The sequence below is a fragment of the Cherax quadricarinatus genome, chromosome 64 (assembly GCF_038502225.1).
Source record: "Cherax quadricarinatus isolate ZL_2023a chromosome 64, ASM3850222v1, whole genome shotgun sequence".
Lineage (NCBI taxonomy): Eukaryota > Metazoa > Arthropoda > Malacostraca > Decapoda > Parastacidae > Cherax > Cherax quadricarinatus.
The window spans coordinates 2,455,300-2,474,716 of NC_091355.1; the positions used below are offsets into that span (position 1 = coordinate 2,455,300).

The 19,417-nt window shown below is 40.3% G+C and overlaps 1 protein-coding gene across 1 annotated transcript; it reads left to right on the forward strand.

Moving 5' to 3' along the window:
• Positions 1–340: 340 nt before the first annotated feature.
• Positions 341–15,759, forward strand: LOC128699949 (protein O-linked-mannose beta-1,2-N-acetylglucosaminyltransferase 1-like). Its single transcript, XM_053792787.2, has 17 exons — positions 341–491; positions 2,303–2,363; positions 2,906–3,005; positions 3,616–3,953; positions 4,481–4,576; positions 4,803–4,973; positions 7,879–8,104; positions 9,356–9,489; positions 10,192–10,277; positions 10,839–11,021; positions 11,626–11,760; positions 12,029–12,230; positions 12,838–13,037; positions 13,400–13,499; positions 13,668–13,739; positions 14,974–15,083; positions 15,378–15,759. The coding sequence occupies exons 2-17, from the start codon at positions 2,304–2,306 to the stop codon at positions 15,559–15,561; spliced, it is 2,397 nt and encodes a 798-aa protein (XP_053648762.1). The 5' UTR covers positions 341–491; position 2,303; the 3' UTR covers positions 15,562–15,759.
• The last annotated feature ends 3,658 nt before the right edge of the window (positions 15,760–19,417 follow it).

The following is a 19,417-nucleotide window of genomic DNA, read 5'->3' on the forward strand; positions in this document are numbered from 1 at the left end:
AAAAACAGCTCTTCCTGGCAGGAAAAATGGCCATTAACAACAGTTGACTACGCTTTTATTTTTAACAGTATCTCCTAAACAAACATCACCTCAACAGAACGTACATAATTGCAGTCATGAAGCGGTAATAGGGACAGTCAGGGCTGGCGGGATAGGGAGGACAGGAAACAACTTGTCATGGGTATCTACGTGGCTCGGGTGGCTAGGAGGCTAGATGACACGTACGAGGATAAAATTAGGAATTTTGAGGTTGTTGAGACTCCTCTCAGGAGTACCTGAGGTGTAGTCAGGTGAGGGAGCTAGGTGAAGGTGCCTCTGTGTAGTGTGTACCTACCGTGAAGAAAAAAGGAAGGAAGGAAGGAAGGAAGGAAGAAAGGAAGGAAGGAAGGAAAGGAAGAAAAACAGGCATAAAGAAGTACCTGAGTGCTCTTCTTGCTGACGTAGGTACCTCAGACACATATCTACTCGTACCTGCAGAATCACCTCTCCAGGTAAGACACTCTCATGTGATACAACTGTTGGTGTAGTCGTTGTAGCTGTTGTTGTAGTTGCTGTTGTTGTAGTCGTTGTAGCTGTTGTTGTTGTAGTTGCTGTTGTTGTAGTCGTTGTAGCTATTGTTTTTGTAGTTGCTGTTGTTGTAGTCGTTGTAGCTGTTGTTGTTGTAGTTGCTGTTGTTGTAGTCGTTGTAGCTGTTGTTGTTGTAGTTGCTGTTGTTGTAGTCGTTGTAGCTGTTGTTGTAGTTGCTGCTGTTGTAGTCGTTGTAGCTGTTGTTGTTGTAGTTGCTGTTGTTGTAGTCGTTGTAGCTGTTGTTGTAGTTGCTGTTGTTGTAGTCGTTGTAGCTGTTGTTGTTGTAGTTGCTGTTGTTGTAGTCGTTGTAGCTGTTGTTGTAGTTGCTGCTGTTGTAGTCGTTGTAGCTGTTGTTGTTGTAGTTGCTGTTGTTGTAGTCGTTGTAGCTGTTGTTGTAGTTGCTGCTGTTGTAGTCGTTGTAGCTGTTGTTGTTGTAGTTGCTGTTGTTGTAGTCGTTGTAGCTGTTGTTGTTGTAGTTGCTGTTGTTGTAGTCGTTGTAGCTGTTGTTGTTGTAGTTGCTGTTGTTGTAGTCGTTGTAGCTGTTGTTGTAGTTGCTGTTGTTGTAGTCGTTGTAGCTGTTGTTGTTGTAGTTGCTGTTGTTGTAGTCGTTGTAGCTGTTGTTGTAGTTGCTGCTGTTGTAGTCGTTGTAGCTGTTGTTGTTGTAGTTGCTGTTGTTGTAGTCGTTGTAGCTGTTGTTGTAGTTGCTGTTGTTGTAGTCGTTGTAGCTGTTGTCGTAGTTGCTGTTGTTGTAGTCGTTGTAGCTGTTGTTGTTGTAGTTGCTGTTGTTGTAGTCGTTGTAGCTGTTGTTGTAGTTGCTGCTGTTGTTGTAGTCGTTGTAGCTGTTGTTGTAGTTGCTGCTGTTGTAGTCGTTGTAGCTGTTGTTGTTGTAGTTGCTGCTGTTGTAGTCGTTGTAGCTGTTGTTGTTGTAGTTGCTGCTGTTGTAGTCGTTGTAGCTGTTGTTGTTGTAGTTGCTGTTGTTGTAGTCGTTGTAGCTGTTGTTGTTGTAGTTGCTGCTGTTGTAGTCGTTGTAGCTGTTGTTGTTGTAGTTGCTGCTGTTGTAGTCGTTGTAGCTGTTGTTGTTGTAGTTGCTGCTGTTGTAGTCGTTGTAGCTGTTGTTGTTGTAGTTGCTGTTGTTGTAGTCGTTGTAACTATTGTTGTTGTAGTTGCTGTTGTTGTAGTCGTTGTAACTATTGTTGTTGTAGTTGCTGTTGTTGTAGTCGTTGTAGCTATTGTTGTTGTAGTTGCTGCTGTTGTAGTCGTTGTAGCTGTTGTTGTTGTAGTTGCTGTTGTTGTAGTCGTTGTAGTTGTTCTTATTGTTGTTGTAGTTGCTGTTGTTGTAGTCGTTGTAGTTGTTCTTATTGTTGTTGTAGTTGCTGTTGTTGTAGTCGTTGTAGTTGTTCTTATTGTTGTTGTAGTTGCTGTTGTTGTAGTCGTTGTAGTTGTTCTTATTGTTGTTGTAGTTGCTGTTGTTGTAGTCGTTGTAGTTGTTCTTATTGTTGTTGTAGTTGCTGTTGTTGTAGTCGTTGTAGTTGTTCTTATTGTTGTTGTAGTTGCTGTTGTTGTAGTCGTTGTAGTTGTTCTTATTGTTGTTGTAGTTGCTGTTGTTGTAGTCGTTGTAGTTGTTCTTATTGTTGTTGTAGTTGCTGTTGTTGTAGTCGTTGTAGTTGTTCTTATTGTTGTTGTAGTGTTGTTGTTGGTAACAACGTTAACTTAGTCTCTGTTTTTTTTCTTCCAGGATGACACTGTTGAGCTTCATCCGTCGACGTGTGTTTGGTAAAGCTAGTTCAATTATAAAGGTAGGTCTCTCTCTCTCTCTCTCTCTCTCTCTCTCTCTCTCTCTCTCTCTCTCTCTCTCTCTCTCTCTCTCTCTCTCTCTCTCTCTCTCTCTCTCAAACATATCTCTCGAATTCAGAAAATGTTGATATCTTAGTTGATATACGACCCATTATCATTTAACAACCCATTACCATTCCCAGATTAATCCTAGCACCCATTACCATTCCCAGATTAATCCTAGCACCCATTACCATTCCCAGATTAATCCTAGCACCCATCACCATTCCCAGATTAATCCTAGCACCCATTACCATTCACAGATTAATCCTAGCACCCATTACCATTCCCAGATTAATCCTAGCACCCATTACCATTCCCAGATTAATCCTAGCACCCATTACCATTCCCAGATTAATCCTAGTATCTTTATCCATGCTTAATACCCTGTATCGGTCAATAAGACCCTGTAACAGTCCCTAACCCCTCGTAACACCCTGTAACTACCTCTAATATACTTCGTAACATTCTGTAACGCCTCGTAACAGTTATGCTGTTCCCGCAGCGTGTGGTACTGCCTGCTGTGTGTGTGCTGTTGCTGCTGCAATTGCTTACCACACACCCTGCACAGCATCCACCTCAACTATCCAACCTCATCGTTCCAGGTGGGTAGCGAGCCAAGGATAGCGAGCACAGGGTAGCGAGCCCAGAGTAGCGAGCCCAGGGTAGCGAGCCCAGGATAGCGAGCCCAGGGTAGCGAACCCAGTACAGCGAGCCCAGGGTAGCGAGCCCAGGGTAGCGAGCCCAGGGTAGCGAACCCAGGATAGCGAGCCCAGAGTAGCGAGCCCAGGGTAGCGAACCCAGTACAGCGAGCCCAGGGTAGCGAGCCCAGGGTAGCGAGCCCAGGGTAGCGAACCCAGGATAGCGAGCACAGGGTAGCGAGCCCAGAGTAGCGAGCCCAGGGTAGCGAGCCCAGGATAGCGAGCCCAGGGTAGCGAGCCCAGGGTAGCGAGCCCAGGGTAGCGAGCCCAGGGTAGCGAGCCCAGGATAGCGAGCCCAGGGTAGCAAGCACAGGTGTATACACACTGAGAGACATACACTTCTGTGTATCTTGCTGTTTTAGTGGCCCATATTGATCTATAGCTTGTTTAGCTGTAGTATTTACAAATATATGTTCATTGTAATAATTTAAATTCAATATTTATTTATTAATTTCCCAAGCTATTTTATTTGTATTAGTTAATTGTACACAATAACTGTTTTGCATCCGCACAGGAGAGGCCATCGACCCCATCTTTGAGAATAAGATGACGTTAGGGCATACTACGATAACCTTGAAACAGCAGCAGAACCAGGGCTCAGACGGCGCCCCTGTGGTACCTCGCCCGTCTCCCGTCACCCGTGATAATCCCCCACCTCCCCTGCAACCCCCGGCCATCCCTACCAGTGGCCTGGGGAATAGTGGTGGTGAGAAAGAGGGTGGTAGTGGTGGGGAGAAAAAGAGTGGTAGTGGTGGGGAGAAAAAGAGTGGTAGTGGTACTAGTAGTGGCAACAAGGCCAAGAAGTCCTCGTCATGGTCCATGGCTACTGCAAACATCACTGACAGTCACAAGGTAATATGCGTTGTATTATCCCAACGAATTTAGTTCTGCTGAGTAGATTCGTTGAAGCTAAAACCTTGAATGGTTTTAAAAACAAGTGGAATAATAATAATATATTTATTTCTTTTCTGCAGCATACTGGTAATGTAGTTTACATATAATAAAATATTGCCAGGCACAAAAGAAAGCCACTAACGAGCGGTGCATTTCGAGCACAAGGATAGCAAGAGTAGCAATCAGGTAAAGGTTTTCAAAATAGCTTAGACTAGATGAGTAGAACAAAGGTGCAACAGTCGGACATCTTTATTGGTGACAAAAGTGTCGACAATGAAGACACCTAACTGTTACACATGTGTTTTACTCGTCTACTTTTCGGTATTGTATAGCATTATTATTATACTGATAGGTTAGATAAATATATGAGGGAGCAGCAAAGTTCACATGTGACATGCATTAGTGTCACTCCTAAAACACTTCAGGTTCCTGAGACAAAAAACACAGAAGTCACTTTCTTAGCTGCATATTTGTTATATTTACAGGTGAGGTTCAAAGGTCATGCTATCACCAATCAGACGGTGACCTTGACCCTCATGTCCAGCTCAGATAAGGTCTTCATGTCCCTCAACAAGAAGGAGGTGAGCCGTGAGATGTTTCTGAGGGTAACGGGTTCTTTAAGTCCCTAGTGTACATCTAGCTCCTGGGGTTCATATAGCTACTAAGGGTTTATTTAGTGTGTAGAGTTCATGAACCTCCCAGAACTATTAACAGACTGAATACATAAATGAAAATATTCCTTGGTTGAATAAGGATTAATTTTAAAGAGTTTCCCCTTAAACCACTCCTTTATTGGTCTTTGTTCAGATCTACAGGAACTTAGGAGACCGCGGTCTACATGTTGTGGTCATCAACCAACACTCTGGCAAGGTTATGGCTCGACAAGTGTTTGACACATTCTCAGTCGGTGTCGAGGAGGAGATGGTCGAATTTATCGACGATATTCGTGACGGCCGAATCATCGTCTTCGCTGTACTGGTAAATACCTGTTAACTAGTTGAATGGTTAGTTAGTCGGGTGGTTAGTCGGGTGGTTAGTCGGGTGGTTAGTTGGGTGGTTAGTTGGTGTTATTTGTAAACTACTAGTCAAAACTTCTAATACACGAAATGAGAATTATTATAAACTGTGCCTATACATTGAGTGATATGCACTCTCGGTACATATACACAGAGATATACATCTCTCGATGTAAATACACTGAAAGATACACATCTCTCCATGTATATACCCTTTTTTATCTATAAAGAGGTCGGTCGGTTAAAGGGATTTTAACGTCTATCATTTACACAAAGGTCATTAAAGCTCCATGTAATCTTTTCACTACCAGTATAAATATTTCAGTCACTATAACATGTGATAAACTAAACTTTCAGTGTATGTACACTAAGAGACATACACCTCTCAGTGTATGTACACTGAGAGACATACATCTCTCAGTGTATGTACACTGAGAGACATACACCTCTCAGTGTATGTACACTGAGAGACATACATCTCTCAGTGTATGTACACTGAGAGACATACACCTCTCAGCGTATATACACTGAGAGACACACACCTCTCAGCGTATATACACTGAGAGACATACATCTCTCAGTGTATGTACACTGAGAGACATACACCTCTTAGTGTACATACACAGAGAGACACACACCTCTCAGCGTATATACACTGAGAGACATACACTTCTCAGTGTACATGCACTGAGAGACATACACCTCTCAGTGTGCATGCACTGAGAGACATATATCTCTCAGTGTATATACACTGAGAGACATACACCTCTCAATATACATACACTGAGAGACATACACCTCTCAGTGTACATGCACTGAGAGACATACACCTCTCAGTGTACATGCATTGAGAGACATACATCTCTCAGTGTATATACACTGGGAGACATACACCTCTCAGTATACATACACTGAGACATAGACCTCTCAGTATACATACACTGAGACATACACCTCTCAGTATACATACACTGAGAGACATACACCTCTCAGTATATATACACTGAGAGACATACACCTCTCAGTAAACATACACTGAGAGACATACACCTCTCAGTGTACATGCACTGAGAGACATACACCTCTCAGTGTACATGCACTGAGAGACATACATCTCTCAGTGTATATACACTGGGAGACATACACCTCTCAGTATACATACACTGAGAGACATACACCTCTCAGTATACATTCACTGAGAGACATACACCTCTCAGTATACATACACTGAGAGACATACACGTCTCAGTATACATACACTGAGAGGCATACACCTCTCAGTATACATTCACTGAGAGACATACACCTCTCAGTATACATACACTGAGAGACATACACCTCTCAGTATACATTCACTGAGAGACATACACCTCTCAGTATACATACACTGAGAGACATGCACGTCTCAGTATACATACACTGAGAGACATACACCTCTCAGTATACATACACTGAGAGACATACACCTCTCGGTATACATACACTGAGAGACATACACCTCTCAGTATACATGCACTGAGAGACATACACCTCTCAGTGTACATACACTGAGAGACATACACCTCTCAGTATACATACACTGAGAGACATACACCTCTCAGTATACATACACTGAGAGACATGCACGTCTCAGTATACATACACTGAGAGACATACACCTCTCAGTATACATACACTGAGAGACATACACCTCTCGGTATACATACACTGAGAGACATACACCTCTCAGTGTACATACACTGAGAGACATACACCTCTCAGTGTACATACACTGAGAGATATACACCTCTCGGTATACATACACTGAGAGACATACACCTCTCAGTGTACATACACTGAGAGACATACACCTCTCAGTATACATACACTGAGAGACATACACCTCTCAGTATACATACACTGAGAGACATACACCTCTCAGTATACATACACTGAGAGACATACACCTCTCAGTATACATACACTGAGAGACATACACCTCTCAGTGTACATACACTGAGAGACATACACCTCTCAGTATACATACACTGAGAGACATACACCTCTCAGTATACATACACTGAGAGACATGCACGTCTCAGTATACATACACTGAGAGACATACACCTCTCAGTATACATACACTGAGAGACATACACCTCTCGGTATACATACACTGAGAGACATACACCTCTCAGTGTACATACACTGAGAGACATACACCTCTCAGTATACATACACTGAGAGACATACACCTCTCAGTATACATACACTGAGAGACATACACCTCTCAGGGTTTCCATTATCTGTTTCAATACCTGGAGTATACCTGGAGAGAGCTTCAGGGGTCACCGCCCCCACGGCCCGGTCTGATACTCAAGTTATACTGGTGTATATTTAAAGAGAGAATAATCTACTATATAATACACCAAGAAGTGCTTAATAATTTGCAAACGGGCGAAATTATTGGCGAACATTATCTCTCAGTCCACAGCAGGATTCGAACTTGTAAACTCTGCATCAATAGTACACAGTACTTTATCCACTCAGCCAGACTCCAGATAGAGGAGTATTTTCTCTCAGCGTTAAATACTGAGAGTTTAATTTAATCCCTATTTTAGGTGTTAAAGCATTCTTGTGCAGCCTTAAAGACCCTTCCATAGTAGATAGGTTTCAAACCCCATTTCCCAACCAATTAAACTATTGGTCTAACTCCATTCGTAAAATAGGAAGCTAATGGAAATAAGTTAATCTGCTTAACTTTGCTGGGTGATCGTACATTAAATATACACACTGAGCTACACGTGTGATTCAAGATCATTGTATCACAAAACTGTGCTAAGTAATTCTTCAGTGAAAACTCGCTTAATTTCGTGTAACTTTAACAGGACGAGGCTAGTAAGAGCCTATCATGGCGTGGCAGGAACAAGCTGAAGGAGCTTGGGTCACGGTGGTCAGATAAGCTGGGTTACAGAGACATGTGGGCCCTGGTCACCAGGAAGGGGGGACTCAAGATGGCTGAAACCTACTCTAACGTGGCTACTGCTGATACTGGATACGAGTGGGGAGGACCTGTCTTCCTCAGGACCGACTTTGACCTCGAGGAGAAGAACGGTGAGTCGAGGAGAATGGTGAGTCAAAGAGAACGGTGAGTTAAAGAAACTGGTAAGTTGAGTTGAAAATTGCGAGTCGAAGAAAATGGTGAATCAGACAAATTAATGAGTCAAAGAAAACGCTGAGTCGAGAAGAAAACATTGAGTTTAGAGAAATGCATTGTGAGTTGAGAAGAAAGCAGCAACACACCTAAAGCCAATAATAACCCAACAAAACGCCGCCGTAAGAATACGTAATCACTAAATCCCATCCCTGGCAACACACCCTCCCACTCTTCATAGATCTAAACTTACTCCCTGTTCAGAACATCCACACTTACTACTGTGCAATCTATATCTACAGGACCTTAAATTCCAATATTAACCTTGACCTAAAACGCTTTCTTGATAGTTGTGACAGGACCCACGGGCATAACGCCAGACACAAACATCAAACATCTCTATGACATTCACTGTGTCCGACTAAACCTTTACAAAAATTCAATGTGTGTCAAAGGGCCTAAAATCTGGAACACCCTACCTGAAAACTCTAGAACTGCAGACACATTCATCACTTTCAAATCTACAGTTAGAAAACATCTTATCTCCCTGATACACCCCATCAACTAACTACATGATAACCACCTGGTGGTTCACAATTACACTCACCCACTGACTATAAACCCAGAAATACTAATCTTAATCTTAAAATAATGAATCCTAACTAGTCATAAGTTTGCCTATGATACTCCAATATAGACACTATGTATTGTGCCAAAACAAAAGCATTCACATTGCTAAACTCACAAACTATAATAATAGTCACTTAGCCTTAATACCATAATCTGTAATAATTTAAAGTTAAGAATTATTCTAAGTCTGCCCGAAATGCCTAGCCATGCTAGGTGTCCTAGTGGCCCCCTCTGTAATTAGTATTTTAAAACATATAAACCACACAATATCCAAAATCTATAAACCCCGCACTGTAATCCTTATAGAGAATAAACTTGACTGACTGATTGATTGATTGATTGGGTTAAAAAAAAACACTATCTAAAACGAAAACGCGCCCTTTAGTTAGAAAACGGAGGGTTAAAGAAGAAAATGGTGAATTTTGTAAGAAAACGAGGAGCCGAGGGGAGACTCAGGTAGTCAGTGAACTCTTGACCCAGGGACCTGGAGATACGTTTCCGTTACCTGGATCAAGCCTGATTATATCCCATTCCTTGAGTATGACCCCTACGGGTGACAATAATAATAATGTATTTCTCAGGAGAGTGTGAGTGGGAGCACAACGAGCGTAATGATGCAAGACGTGTGTTCTGCAACCGATATGATGGTTATGGAGCTCTGTGTGAGTGTGATGTCACCAGCTGGCATGATATCTTCTTCCACGCTGATGACAAGGTGAGTCCTCTCCTCCTTCCTTCCTTCCTTACTTCCCTCCCTCCCTCCCTCTTCTCTTACAAGTATGCAGTGGAAACCTGGCAAATGTTTTGTACTCTGGCAGAATTGTTAGTCTGTGTTTCTGTCTCCTCAACATCACACACAGTAGTTGCTATCCCTCAGGTGATGGCACACAAATGTGATATCACATAAGTGTGAAACACTTATAAAAAATTTCCACTCTGGTTGCTTTTAAACACGATGTAGTATTAAGTATACTAGTGATCACACCTGACCTTCCTCTCATCTTACAGTTATCTTGTAGCTTGTATTTTCATGATTTAAATAAAAACTGGAGAATAGTGGTAGAAAGATGCATAAATATGTAAAGGATTTTATAACAGGTTGCATAACACGCCTATTACTTCCATCTTAAAGCAAAACTTGCAGACAGGCGATCTTAACAATGCAAGACAAGCCACGGGGGGGGGAACCTTTAGCTCAAGCACTTTCACACTTCTCAGTGCGTCATCAGGAGCTATGCAAAGTTGCAAGGCAGCAAATGTTGTTGCCTTGCAACTTTGCATAGCTCCTGATGACGCACTGAGAAGTGTGAAAGTACTTGAGCTAAAGATTTCCACCCCCTCCCCCCCCCATCCTGGATTGTCTTAGTGTTAGTGCTTGGTAGTAAGGTGAGTGGGCTCATGGCATCAATATTTGCAGGTGGACACGCAGCTGTCGCACCAGAAGATGTACAAGGAGATGGGGGTGGTCATCCTGGCTTCAAACAGACCTCATTACCTTTATAAGTGAGTATAGCAGCTGATAAATTCTATGACCAATTTTTAAAGGGGTGGACTGGTAAGCCAGTGGAACACCGGCTTATATAAAGGGTATCCCTCGTTATGTAAAGGGTATCCCTCGTTATATAAAGGGGTATTCCAAGCTATATAAAGCATATCCCACGTTATATAAAGGGGATATATTAATTTACATCAGTACTTCTATCTGTCCATATATGTGTAACTTCAATTATGTTATAAGGGTTTAATGACCCTTATATTGACAATGTTATTTACAAATTAAGTTCATCTTTTGATTAGTCCCGGGATTATTTAATTATATTTTTCAATGCATCAAAGTAATTGTCGTTGTTTTAAAATTAGTAGCAATAACAGTAGTGGTTGTAGCATCAGCAGTATTATTATTGTGTATGAAGAGTTAAACCCATGTGGGATATTAATCACAAGGAGTGCTGCAGGCTCGATCCTCCTTCCGCTAGAAACAGAGGTTAACCTTACTGTACTCCACTAACTGTCAAGTGTGATATTAAACATTTGATTGTTGACTACCCTGCTGCTGGTGATCAGGACGCTGAAGGCACTGTGGGAGGCTTCAGGGCTCAACAGAGACCGTGTGGCAGTGTACAGTGACACTCATCACAGAGAGATCACTGCCGTAGCCAGACTCTTCGGTGTGCATCTTGTGGTCACTGCCCAGCAAGGCAATTCCACCAAGACACACATCAGGCACAAGATGCAGAGGGTGTTCAGGTGAGGCTCCTTGAGGCTTTGATCTTCTTATTTGTCTACTGTCTATCCTCTTTTGTTTCCTATTGCCATTCAGAGCTTCCAAACACGGGGTATGTATTGAGAGATTGGTTGGTTAATTAGGTTTAATGTTTATTGATTACATGAGCGTCATTAAGGCTCCATGTAACCTATTCACCTCCAGTGAAAAATATTTTAATCCGTAAAATAGAGATTAAAGCAAACTCTCAGTTTGTGCAGTGAAAGATAACACACCTTCCAGTACACATAGACCTTGTGCTTAGAGGTATATAACTCTCAGTTTATATACATTGAGAGTTTGCCTAAATACTGATTCTAGGTCGGTCTGTCAGTGGTATTGAGTCAGCAGAGTTTATCAGTGATAGTAAAGCCTCTCTGTTAACAGAGATCCTGTACCATGTCGGTAATTCTAACAACATTATTACCCTGTTACATGACTTTCATGCATTGTTACACTCAAAAATACCATGTTAAGTGATTCAACAACAAGGAGTCATGCTTTTTTGGTATTATCATTTCACTTATTATTTACACGTTGTTATGAAATTGTTAAAACGAACCCCCATGGATGTTTCTTGGCTGACAGGGACGTGATGGGTGCCAAGTTCTCCAGGGAGACAGTGCCTGAGGGAGGCCTACCAGAAGATTCACTGCCGCCCTTCACCTGCACTCACCTCCTGGTTCTTGAAGACGATATTCAGGTCTCCGTCGATATCTTTAAGTAAGAAAAAAGTCACAATACCGTAGCTACAACACATGACAAGTTGCCCAAAAAATATCATCTTCAGACTTCAGCTCAAGAGGAAATCTAAAAGTTTCAATCCATCGTGAAACTATGCCAGTCTATTATCTAATATTTCTCAGACACTGTATAACCTCTACGGGTTTACCACTCCCATATGAATATAATAATAATAGTGCCTACCAGTTTGTAGTTGTATGGGTCGAGTCCTGGTTGCTAGATTATAAAGTATTGGACTATGATGCAGGTTCCTACAGGCTGTATCGCCAGTGCTACAGAGAGATCCTACAGTACTGGCTATCTCCGCCTTCAACTTCTTCGGCTACAGAGATGTGGCCAACAATCTAACTACAGTGTATCGCACCAATGAACTCAACCCCATAGCTCTCCTCATCCCAGACACCACTGTACACCAGTACATGGCACCCAACTGGCCTCTGGCGAATTATGTGAGTATGTGAGAATAGTACTACAGTAAGCCTATTGCCCCATTCTAGACAGGTACCACTCACACCCAACAATTCTAATTCATGTAGTTCTCTAACATTTATAATGGCATCTTAAAGTATTCATCTCAATGATTACATTTCATTCTTCTACAACAAATCGTAGTGAGTGCTTTACTAAACACTTTCTGAATCTAAATTCAACTATTTATGTGGTTACACCTATTTTCTGGCTCCTCCAGATGACATTTCGATCCATCCTGGACCGATATTAACACGACAATGACTCATAATGGGCCGAAATGTTCAGTGTTTATTCCCATTTTGTTGCTAGGTTGTGAATATACTCAGTATACTTGAATATAGTTGCAGATTGACTCATGTTAAATACCGCAGCTAAAAAATACATACCAAATCTCTTGAAAGATTAGTTTTGCAGACGTCAATTTTTGTGCTAAAGTTTCCCTTATTCGCAGCTCATAATAATAATAATAATAATAATAATAATAATAATAATAATAATAATAATAATAATAATAACAATAATAATAATAATAATAATAATAATAATAATAATAATAATAATAATAATTAATCTTGTCCCATACAGAGTAAAGAGTGGTATCAGCCTCTTGGGTCGGCTCTCAGAGAAGGGAGTGGAAGAGCTCTTCTGTACCCTGAGGTACCGAGAGCTAGACACTTCGGCTACCGTGGGGTCACTATTGAAGGAGGTATCCAGCACAACTTCTTCAGGGACCATATCCTCGCTCTCACCACCGACTACGACCTTCCTGACAGTGAAGTGCGCAAGTGAGTAACGATAGATTTTACCGGGAATAAAATTTGCAATACATAGCTGGAAGAATTCACAGCTAACCCACAAAGATCTCACCCACGTGAGGCTTTGTCACCCACAACGAGGCTTTGTCACCCACACTGAGGCTTTGTTACCCATAGTGAGGTTTTACCAAATACTTGGTAAAGCCTCAGTGAAAGTGACAAATGTTTTTCCTGCTTAAAATGTTATTAGGCTGCCGATTTTCAGTAAGTTGTTAGAACACTGAAATCGCTTACATCATGTCTGTTCCAACAATCATTGTTTAATAAGCCAAGTCTTCAAGTGTTGGCTGAAAAGCCCCCACGTAAACTCAATGTTCACCACGGTCTTTCAGGTTGGAATCTTCTCAGTACGAGGAGAGGCTGTTGGACACACTGAAGGCTTCAGAAGTTATAAGATTCGACTTCTGTAAGCACGACCTTTTGTATAAGGAGGTAAGTGCACACATACACAAATTTAGTGTCTACATCTATAATTATTATCATTATTATCAGAAGAGAGGGAAAGGTGATGTATATCTACATATCACCTCATAGCAACAACAGCAATAATAACAAACATCAACAATCATTACAATGTCTGAGCCTCTTCTTCCTTGACAGAATCCACTGGTGATGTTCATCTCTTACAACGGCAGTCGTATCGACGAAGCAACTTTGATCACAGTAATGGGGGTCAGTATACACGCTCGATCATTACTCTGTGCAACTTTTGTTGAATGTGTTGGTATACAGGTGTGGGAAATTTACGTGTCCTGCATAATGAGCTAAATCTGCCAGACAAGGAAAGATAAATTTAACAACAGGTTTTTATAGAAGCAAAGTTTTGCTGTATAGAACTCTATCAAGTATACATAACTCTCTTCACAGAGCAAAATATTGTTTTAATAGAAACTTGTTCTGTAACGTATATCTTTTCTTTATTGGTCAAACTGTGTTACATTGTATAGACTTTCCCGTCTATCAGAGAGCATGCACAATTAGTTTTCCATAGGTTCAAGGCCGGACACATTCACTCTGACTGGCCTCCTCGCCAAAAGTCCCACATTTGACAGACTACATCTCTGACTTAAATAGTAACCTATGACACTAATTTTACATCACTAAACTTTAATTCCACTAACTCTTGTTCTTAAACCTAAACCACCTTTGTGCTGCAGTATATATTTTCTTAGCTCTTATTTGTTAATATAAAGAGTGTACAAGGCATTGACATATTCACTCGAACTTCTTCATCGAAAGTTCCACAAATAACATAGACTTAACTTTTTTGATGAAAAGTAACCCAGTGCCACAACTTTGACTTCAATTATGCACCGACATAAATCCCCACCTCCAATAATTCCTATCACTACAAGCCCTTACTCACAGCACTGTCTGTTCCATACAGGTTTAGCAGTTACCTTTAACTTAATCAGACTGATTTTCGCAATTACTGTATCAATGAATTTACACTTGGATTATTTTCAAAATAATCGTTGCTTTATTAGCTATGATTGCACGTTAAAAACCATGGCATAATCATGCTTTACGTTAATTACATGAGTGGTTGTAATTGTTGGTGGTGTTTTATTGGTCAGACAACAGGACAGGCGTCTTCTGAGTTCTGACATCGTTCTCAGTCAAATAACGACCCATAACTGGTTAAGCATTCGCTGCTATGTTGTACATTTGAAGAACAATTACCACACAGTGGGTTTTCCCAGGATAGTAAAACCTTCAGGGGGTTATTGGTTGGCTGGTTAATGGGGTTTAAAGCCTGTGGAATAGACGAGTGTCACTGAAGCTACGTGTAACCCTTTCACCACCAGTCAAGAATACTTTAACATATAGATTAAAATAAACACTGAGAGATACACCTATCAGTGTATATATCCTGTCATCAGCAGTCTGCTTGTCGTTGTTACAGTGTCTGCGGACGTGGAACGTGTACCCAGAGGCCGGCTGGAAGGGAGTGTGGCAGTTCCACTATCATGGTCACTGGCTCAGCATTGTTGCAGTCCCCCTCTCTCCTTACAGGTAGGCCTCGCGGGTTTAGCGCTTCCCCAGCAATATACCTGAAGGCTTTGAGCTCAGCAAGAATATTTTAACTTGAAAAAACATATATATTTAAACTAATATAATAATTTATAGTTTGTATCGTCAGCTGAATTATTTCAGTATAATAAATGATAGTGATCAATGAAGCACTCTCCCCGAGGCTGCATCCCTAGATTACACTTCATGAAGTGCTAAACCCGTGTGAGTAATTCAACGCAAGGAGTGGTGGAGGCTCGATCCTCCGTCTCCTAACCTTTTTTTAACTCTTTACAGCTATCTGAAGCCTAATAATATTGAGCTGGTGACCGCACCTCCGACCACCACCACCACCACTACTGCAGCTGCCGCTGACGGTGGTGGTGCTTCTGCTGGTGGTGCTTCTGCTGGTGGTGCTCCTCCAGCTGGTGTTGCTGCTGGCTCTGATTCCAGTACTTCTTCAACTCCAGCTTCCACCTAGACTATGTTCTGTTTGATGAGCCTTGAAGCAAGCTCTCAAGAAGCTTGTCATGCTGCCATGAGCCAGAAGTCTATGATCCTATTGGTACGAAGTGCTAATTAGTGTCTACTCACCTAATTGTGGTTGCAGGGGTCGATTCATAGCTCCTGGCCCCGCCTCTTCACTGGTCGCTACTAGATCCACTCTCTCCCTGTTCCATGAGCCTTATCGTACCTCATCTTAAGGCTATGTATGGATCCTACCTCCACTACTTCGCTCTCCAGATTGTTCCACTTCCTGACAACTCTAAAGCTGAAGAAATACTTCCTATAAGAGCCTTGTAGTGTGTGTGTGTGTGCAAAATAATTAATAAAAACAGTTAACATCAAATTTGTAAAGCCAGTACAGTGAGAGAGCTCTTAAAAGGCTCCACTGGACACTCTCCTCTCAATAAATATCATCAGAAATATATTCCAATTCCTCCGGAAAAAAAAATTGTACCAGACGCCACCCATAGACAAAAAAATAATATTTTTTTTTAGAGTGGTGGATCTTGATAGATAACAGATCATTTAAGTACTTTCCGTATTAATAATAATAATAATAATAATAATAATAATAATAATAATAAAATACCAGTTGAGAAATTTTTTGTTTCGCTTTCTTTTCCTGCAATATTCGGGTGTAGAGTTTTATCATGAGCAGAGTTTTATCATATAGCGCTGTATGACCCTAGTGGGTTTAGCGCTTGGTTTTATTATAATCATGTATAGTAGTGATGTATCGGATATCCGCATCCGCGGAACATCCGCACAATTTCCTGCATCCGCATCCGCAAAGTGAGATATCCTCATACACATCCGCAAAGTGAGACATCCTCATACACATCCGCAAAGTGAGACATCCTCATACACATCCGCAAAGTGAGACATCCTCATACACATCCGCAAAGTGAGACATCCTCATACACATCCGCAAAGTGAGACATCCTCATACACATCCGCAAAGTGAGACATCCTCATACACATCCGCAAAGTGAGACATCCTCATACACATCCGCAAAGTGAGACATCCTCATACACATCCGCAAAGTGAGACATCCTCATACACATCCGCATCAGAGGATATCTAAATTTTTACATCCGATGCATCTCTAATGTATAGAACTATATCAGTAGTACAGCTTTATCATGAGTACAGCTTTATCATGAGTACAGCTTTATCATGAGTACAGCTTTATCATGTGCAGGCTTTATCATGAGTACAGCTTTATCATGAGTACAGCTTTATCATGAGTACAGCTTTATCATGAGTACAGCTTTATCATGTGCAGAGCTTTATCATGAGTACAGCTTTATCATGAGTACAGCTTTATCATGAGTACAGCTTTATCATGTGCAGAGCTTTATCATGAGTACAGCTTTACCATGTGCAGGCTTTATCATGAGTACAGCTTTATCATGAGTACAGCTTTATCATGAGTACAGCTTTATCATGTGCAGAGCTTTATCATGAGTACAGCTTTATCATGAGTACAGCTTTATCATGTGCAGAGCTTTATCATGAGTACAGCTTTATCATGTGCAGAGCTTTATCATGAGTACAGCTTTATCATGAGTACAGCTTTATCATGAGTACAGCTTTATCATGAGTACAGCTTTATCATGAGTACAGCTTTATCATGAGTACAGCTTTATCATGAGTACAGCTTTATCATGTGCAGAGCTTTATCATGAGTACAGCTTTACCATGTGCAGAGCTTTATCATGTGCAGAGCTTTATCATGAGTACAGCTTTATCATGTGCAGAGCTTTATCATGAGTACAGCTTTATCATGAGTACAGCTTTACCATGTGCAGGGCTTTATCATGAGTACAGCTTTATCATGAGTACAGCTTTACCATGTGCAGAGCTTTATCATGAGTACAGCTTTATCATGAGTACAGCTTTATCATGTGCAGAGCTTTATCATGAGTACAGCTTTATCATGAGTACAGCTTTATCATGTGCAGAGCTTTATCATGAGTACAGCTTTACCATGTGCAGGGCTTTATCATGAGTACAGCCTTATCATGTGCAGAGCTTTATCATGAGTACAGCTTTACCTTGTGCAGGGCTTTATCATGAGTACAGCTTTACCATGTGCAGGGCTTTATCATGAGTACAGCTTTATCATGAGTACAGCTTTATCATGAGTACAGCTTTATCATGAGTACAGCTTTATCATGAGTACAGCTTTATCATGTGCAGAGCTTTATCATGAGTACAGCTTTATCATGAGTACAGCTTTATCATGAGTACAGCTTTATCATGTGCAGAGCTTTATCATGAGTACAGCTTTATCATGTGCAGAGCTTTATCATGAGTACAGCTTTACCATGTGCAGGGCTTTATCATGAGTACAGCTTTACCATGTGCAGGGCTTTATCATGAGTACAGCTTTATCATGAGTACAGCTTTATCATGTGCAGAGCTTTATCATGAGTACAGCTTTATCATGTGCAGAGCTTTATCATGAGTACAGCTTTATCATGAGTACAGCTTTATCATGAGTACAGCTTTACCATGTGCAGAGCTTTATCATGAGTACAGCTTTACCATGTGCAGAGCTTTATCATGAGTACAGCTTTACCATGTGCAGAGCTTTATCATGAGTACAGCTTTACCATGTGCAGAGCTTTATCATGAGTACAGCTTTATCATGAGTACAGCTTTATCATGTGCAGAGCTTTATCATGTGCAGAGCTTTATCATGAGTACAGCTTTATCATGAATACAGCTTTATCATGTGCAGAGCTTTATCATGAGTACAGCTTTATCATGAGTACAGCTTTATCATGAGTACACCTTTACCATGTGCAGAGCTTTATCATGAGTACAGCTTTACCATGTGCAGAGCTTTATCATGAGTACAGCTTTACCATGTGCATGGCTTTATCATAAGTACAGCTTTACCATGTGCAGGGCTTTATCAAAGGCAATTAAATATATTTTTTTCGTTAGGGTCACAATCATTTATGCGAAATTACTGCATACACAAATTTTCGCTTGCCTTATTCGGCAAGAATAGCGTTGCTATTTAAGCCAAAATCGTAAGTTTTACCTATATATATATATATATATATATATATATATATATATATATATATATATATATATATATATATATATATATATATATATATATATATATATATATATATATATATATATATATATATATATATATATATATATATATATATATATATATATATATATATATATATATATATATATATATATATATATATATATATATATATTATCCAAATGGGTTTAGCGCTTTCCAATAACAATAATAATTAATAAAAAATAATAATGTGGGAGTATGGATAAAGCAAGAACACTGGTAGAGTAATTATTTTCATTAATAGATATAAATCGAAGCTAAAATATTTCCGAAAATAATACAAATTTTACTAAAATATATAATGAAACTAAAGTAAATATATATTTTTTGTTTCTAAGGAAAGAGTCGATTTTTTATTCAATTGTCATGATTGTGGAGGAAAAAATATATTTACTAACGTAAATTAGTATAGTTTTTACCTCTTGCTTATTTTATTAGATAAAGTTTATGGAATATATGGTAGAAAATATATATAACAGAAACAAGAGGGTATATATTACTTTGAGGAGGAAATTTGTAATTATATTTCCGTTTTCAAAAATATCGAGGGCTCTTAAAAGGCTATTTAAACCATGGATAGGCATTAACTGGCCTCCAAAAAAAAATTTCCTTAATGCCACCCATAAATGATATGTTAATACAGTCTTTGGCAGTCAAATTCCCTCTTGTTTGACCTTTTTTTGGAGTAATATTGGTGGGTGTAGG

What these genes read in the sequence shown, in the direction of transcription:
- LOC128699949 (XM_053792787.2), top strand. Translation starts at nt 2,304, where the DNA reads ATGACACTGTTGAGCTTCATCCGTCGACGTGTGTTTGGTAAAGCTAGT. An exon ending in TGACCTCGAGGAGAAGAACG is followed by an intron (nt 8,105 to 9,355) that starts GTGAGTCGAGGA and finishes TGTATTTCTCAG; the next exon opens with GAGAGTGTGAGTGGGAGCAC. An exon ending in TCTTCCACGCTGATGACAAG is followed by an intron (nt 9,490 to 10,191) that starts GTGAGTCCTCTC and finishes CAATATTTGCAG; the next exon opens with GTGGACACGCAGCTGTCGCA.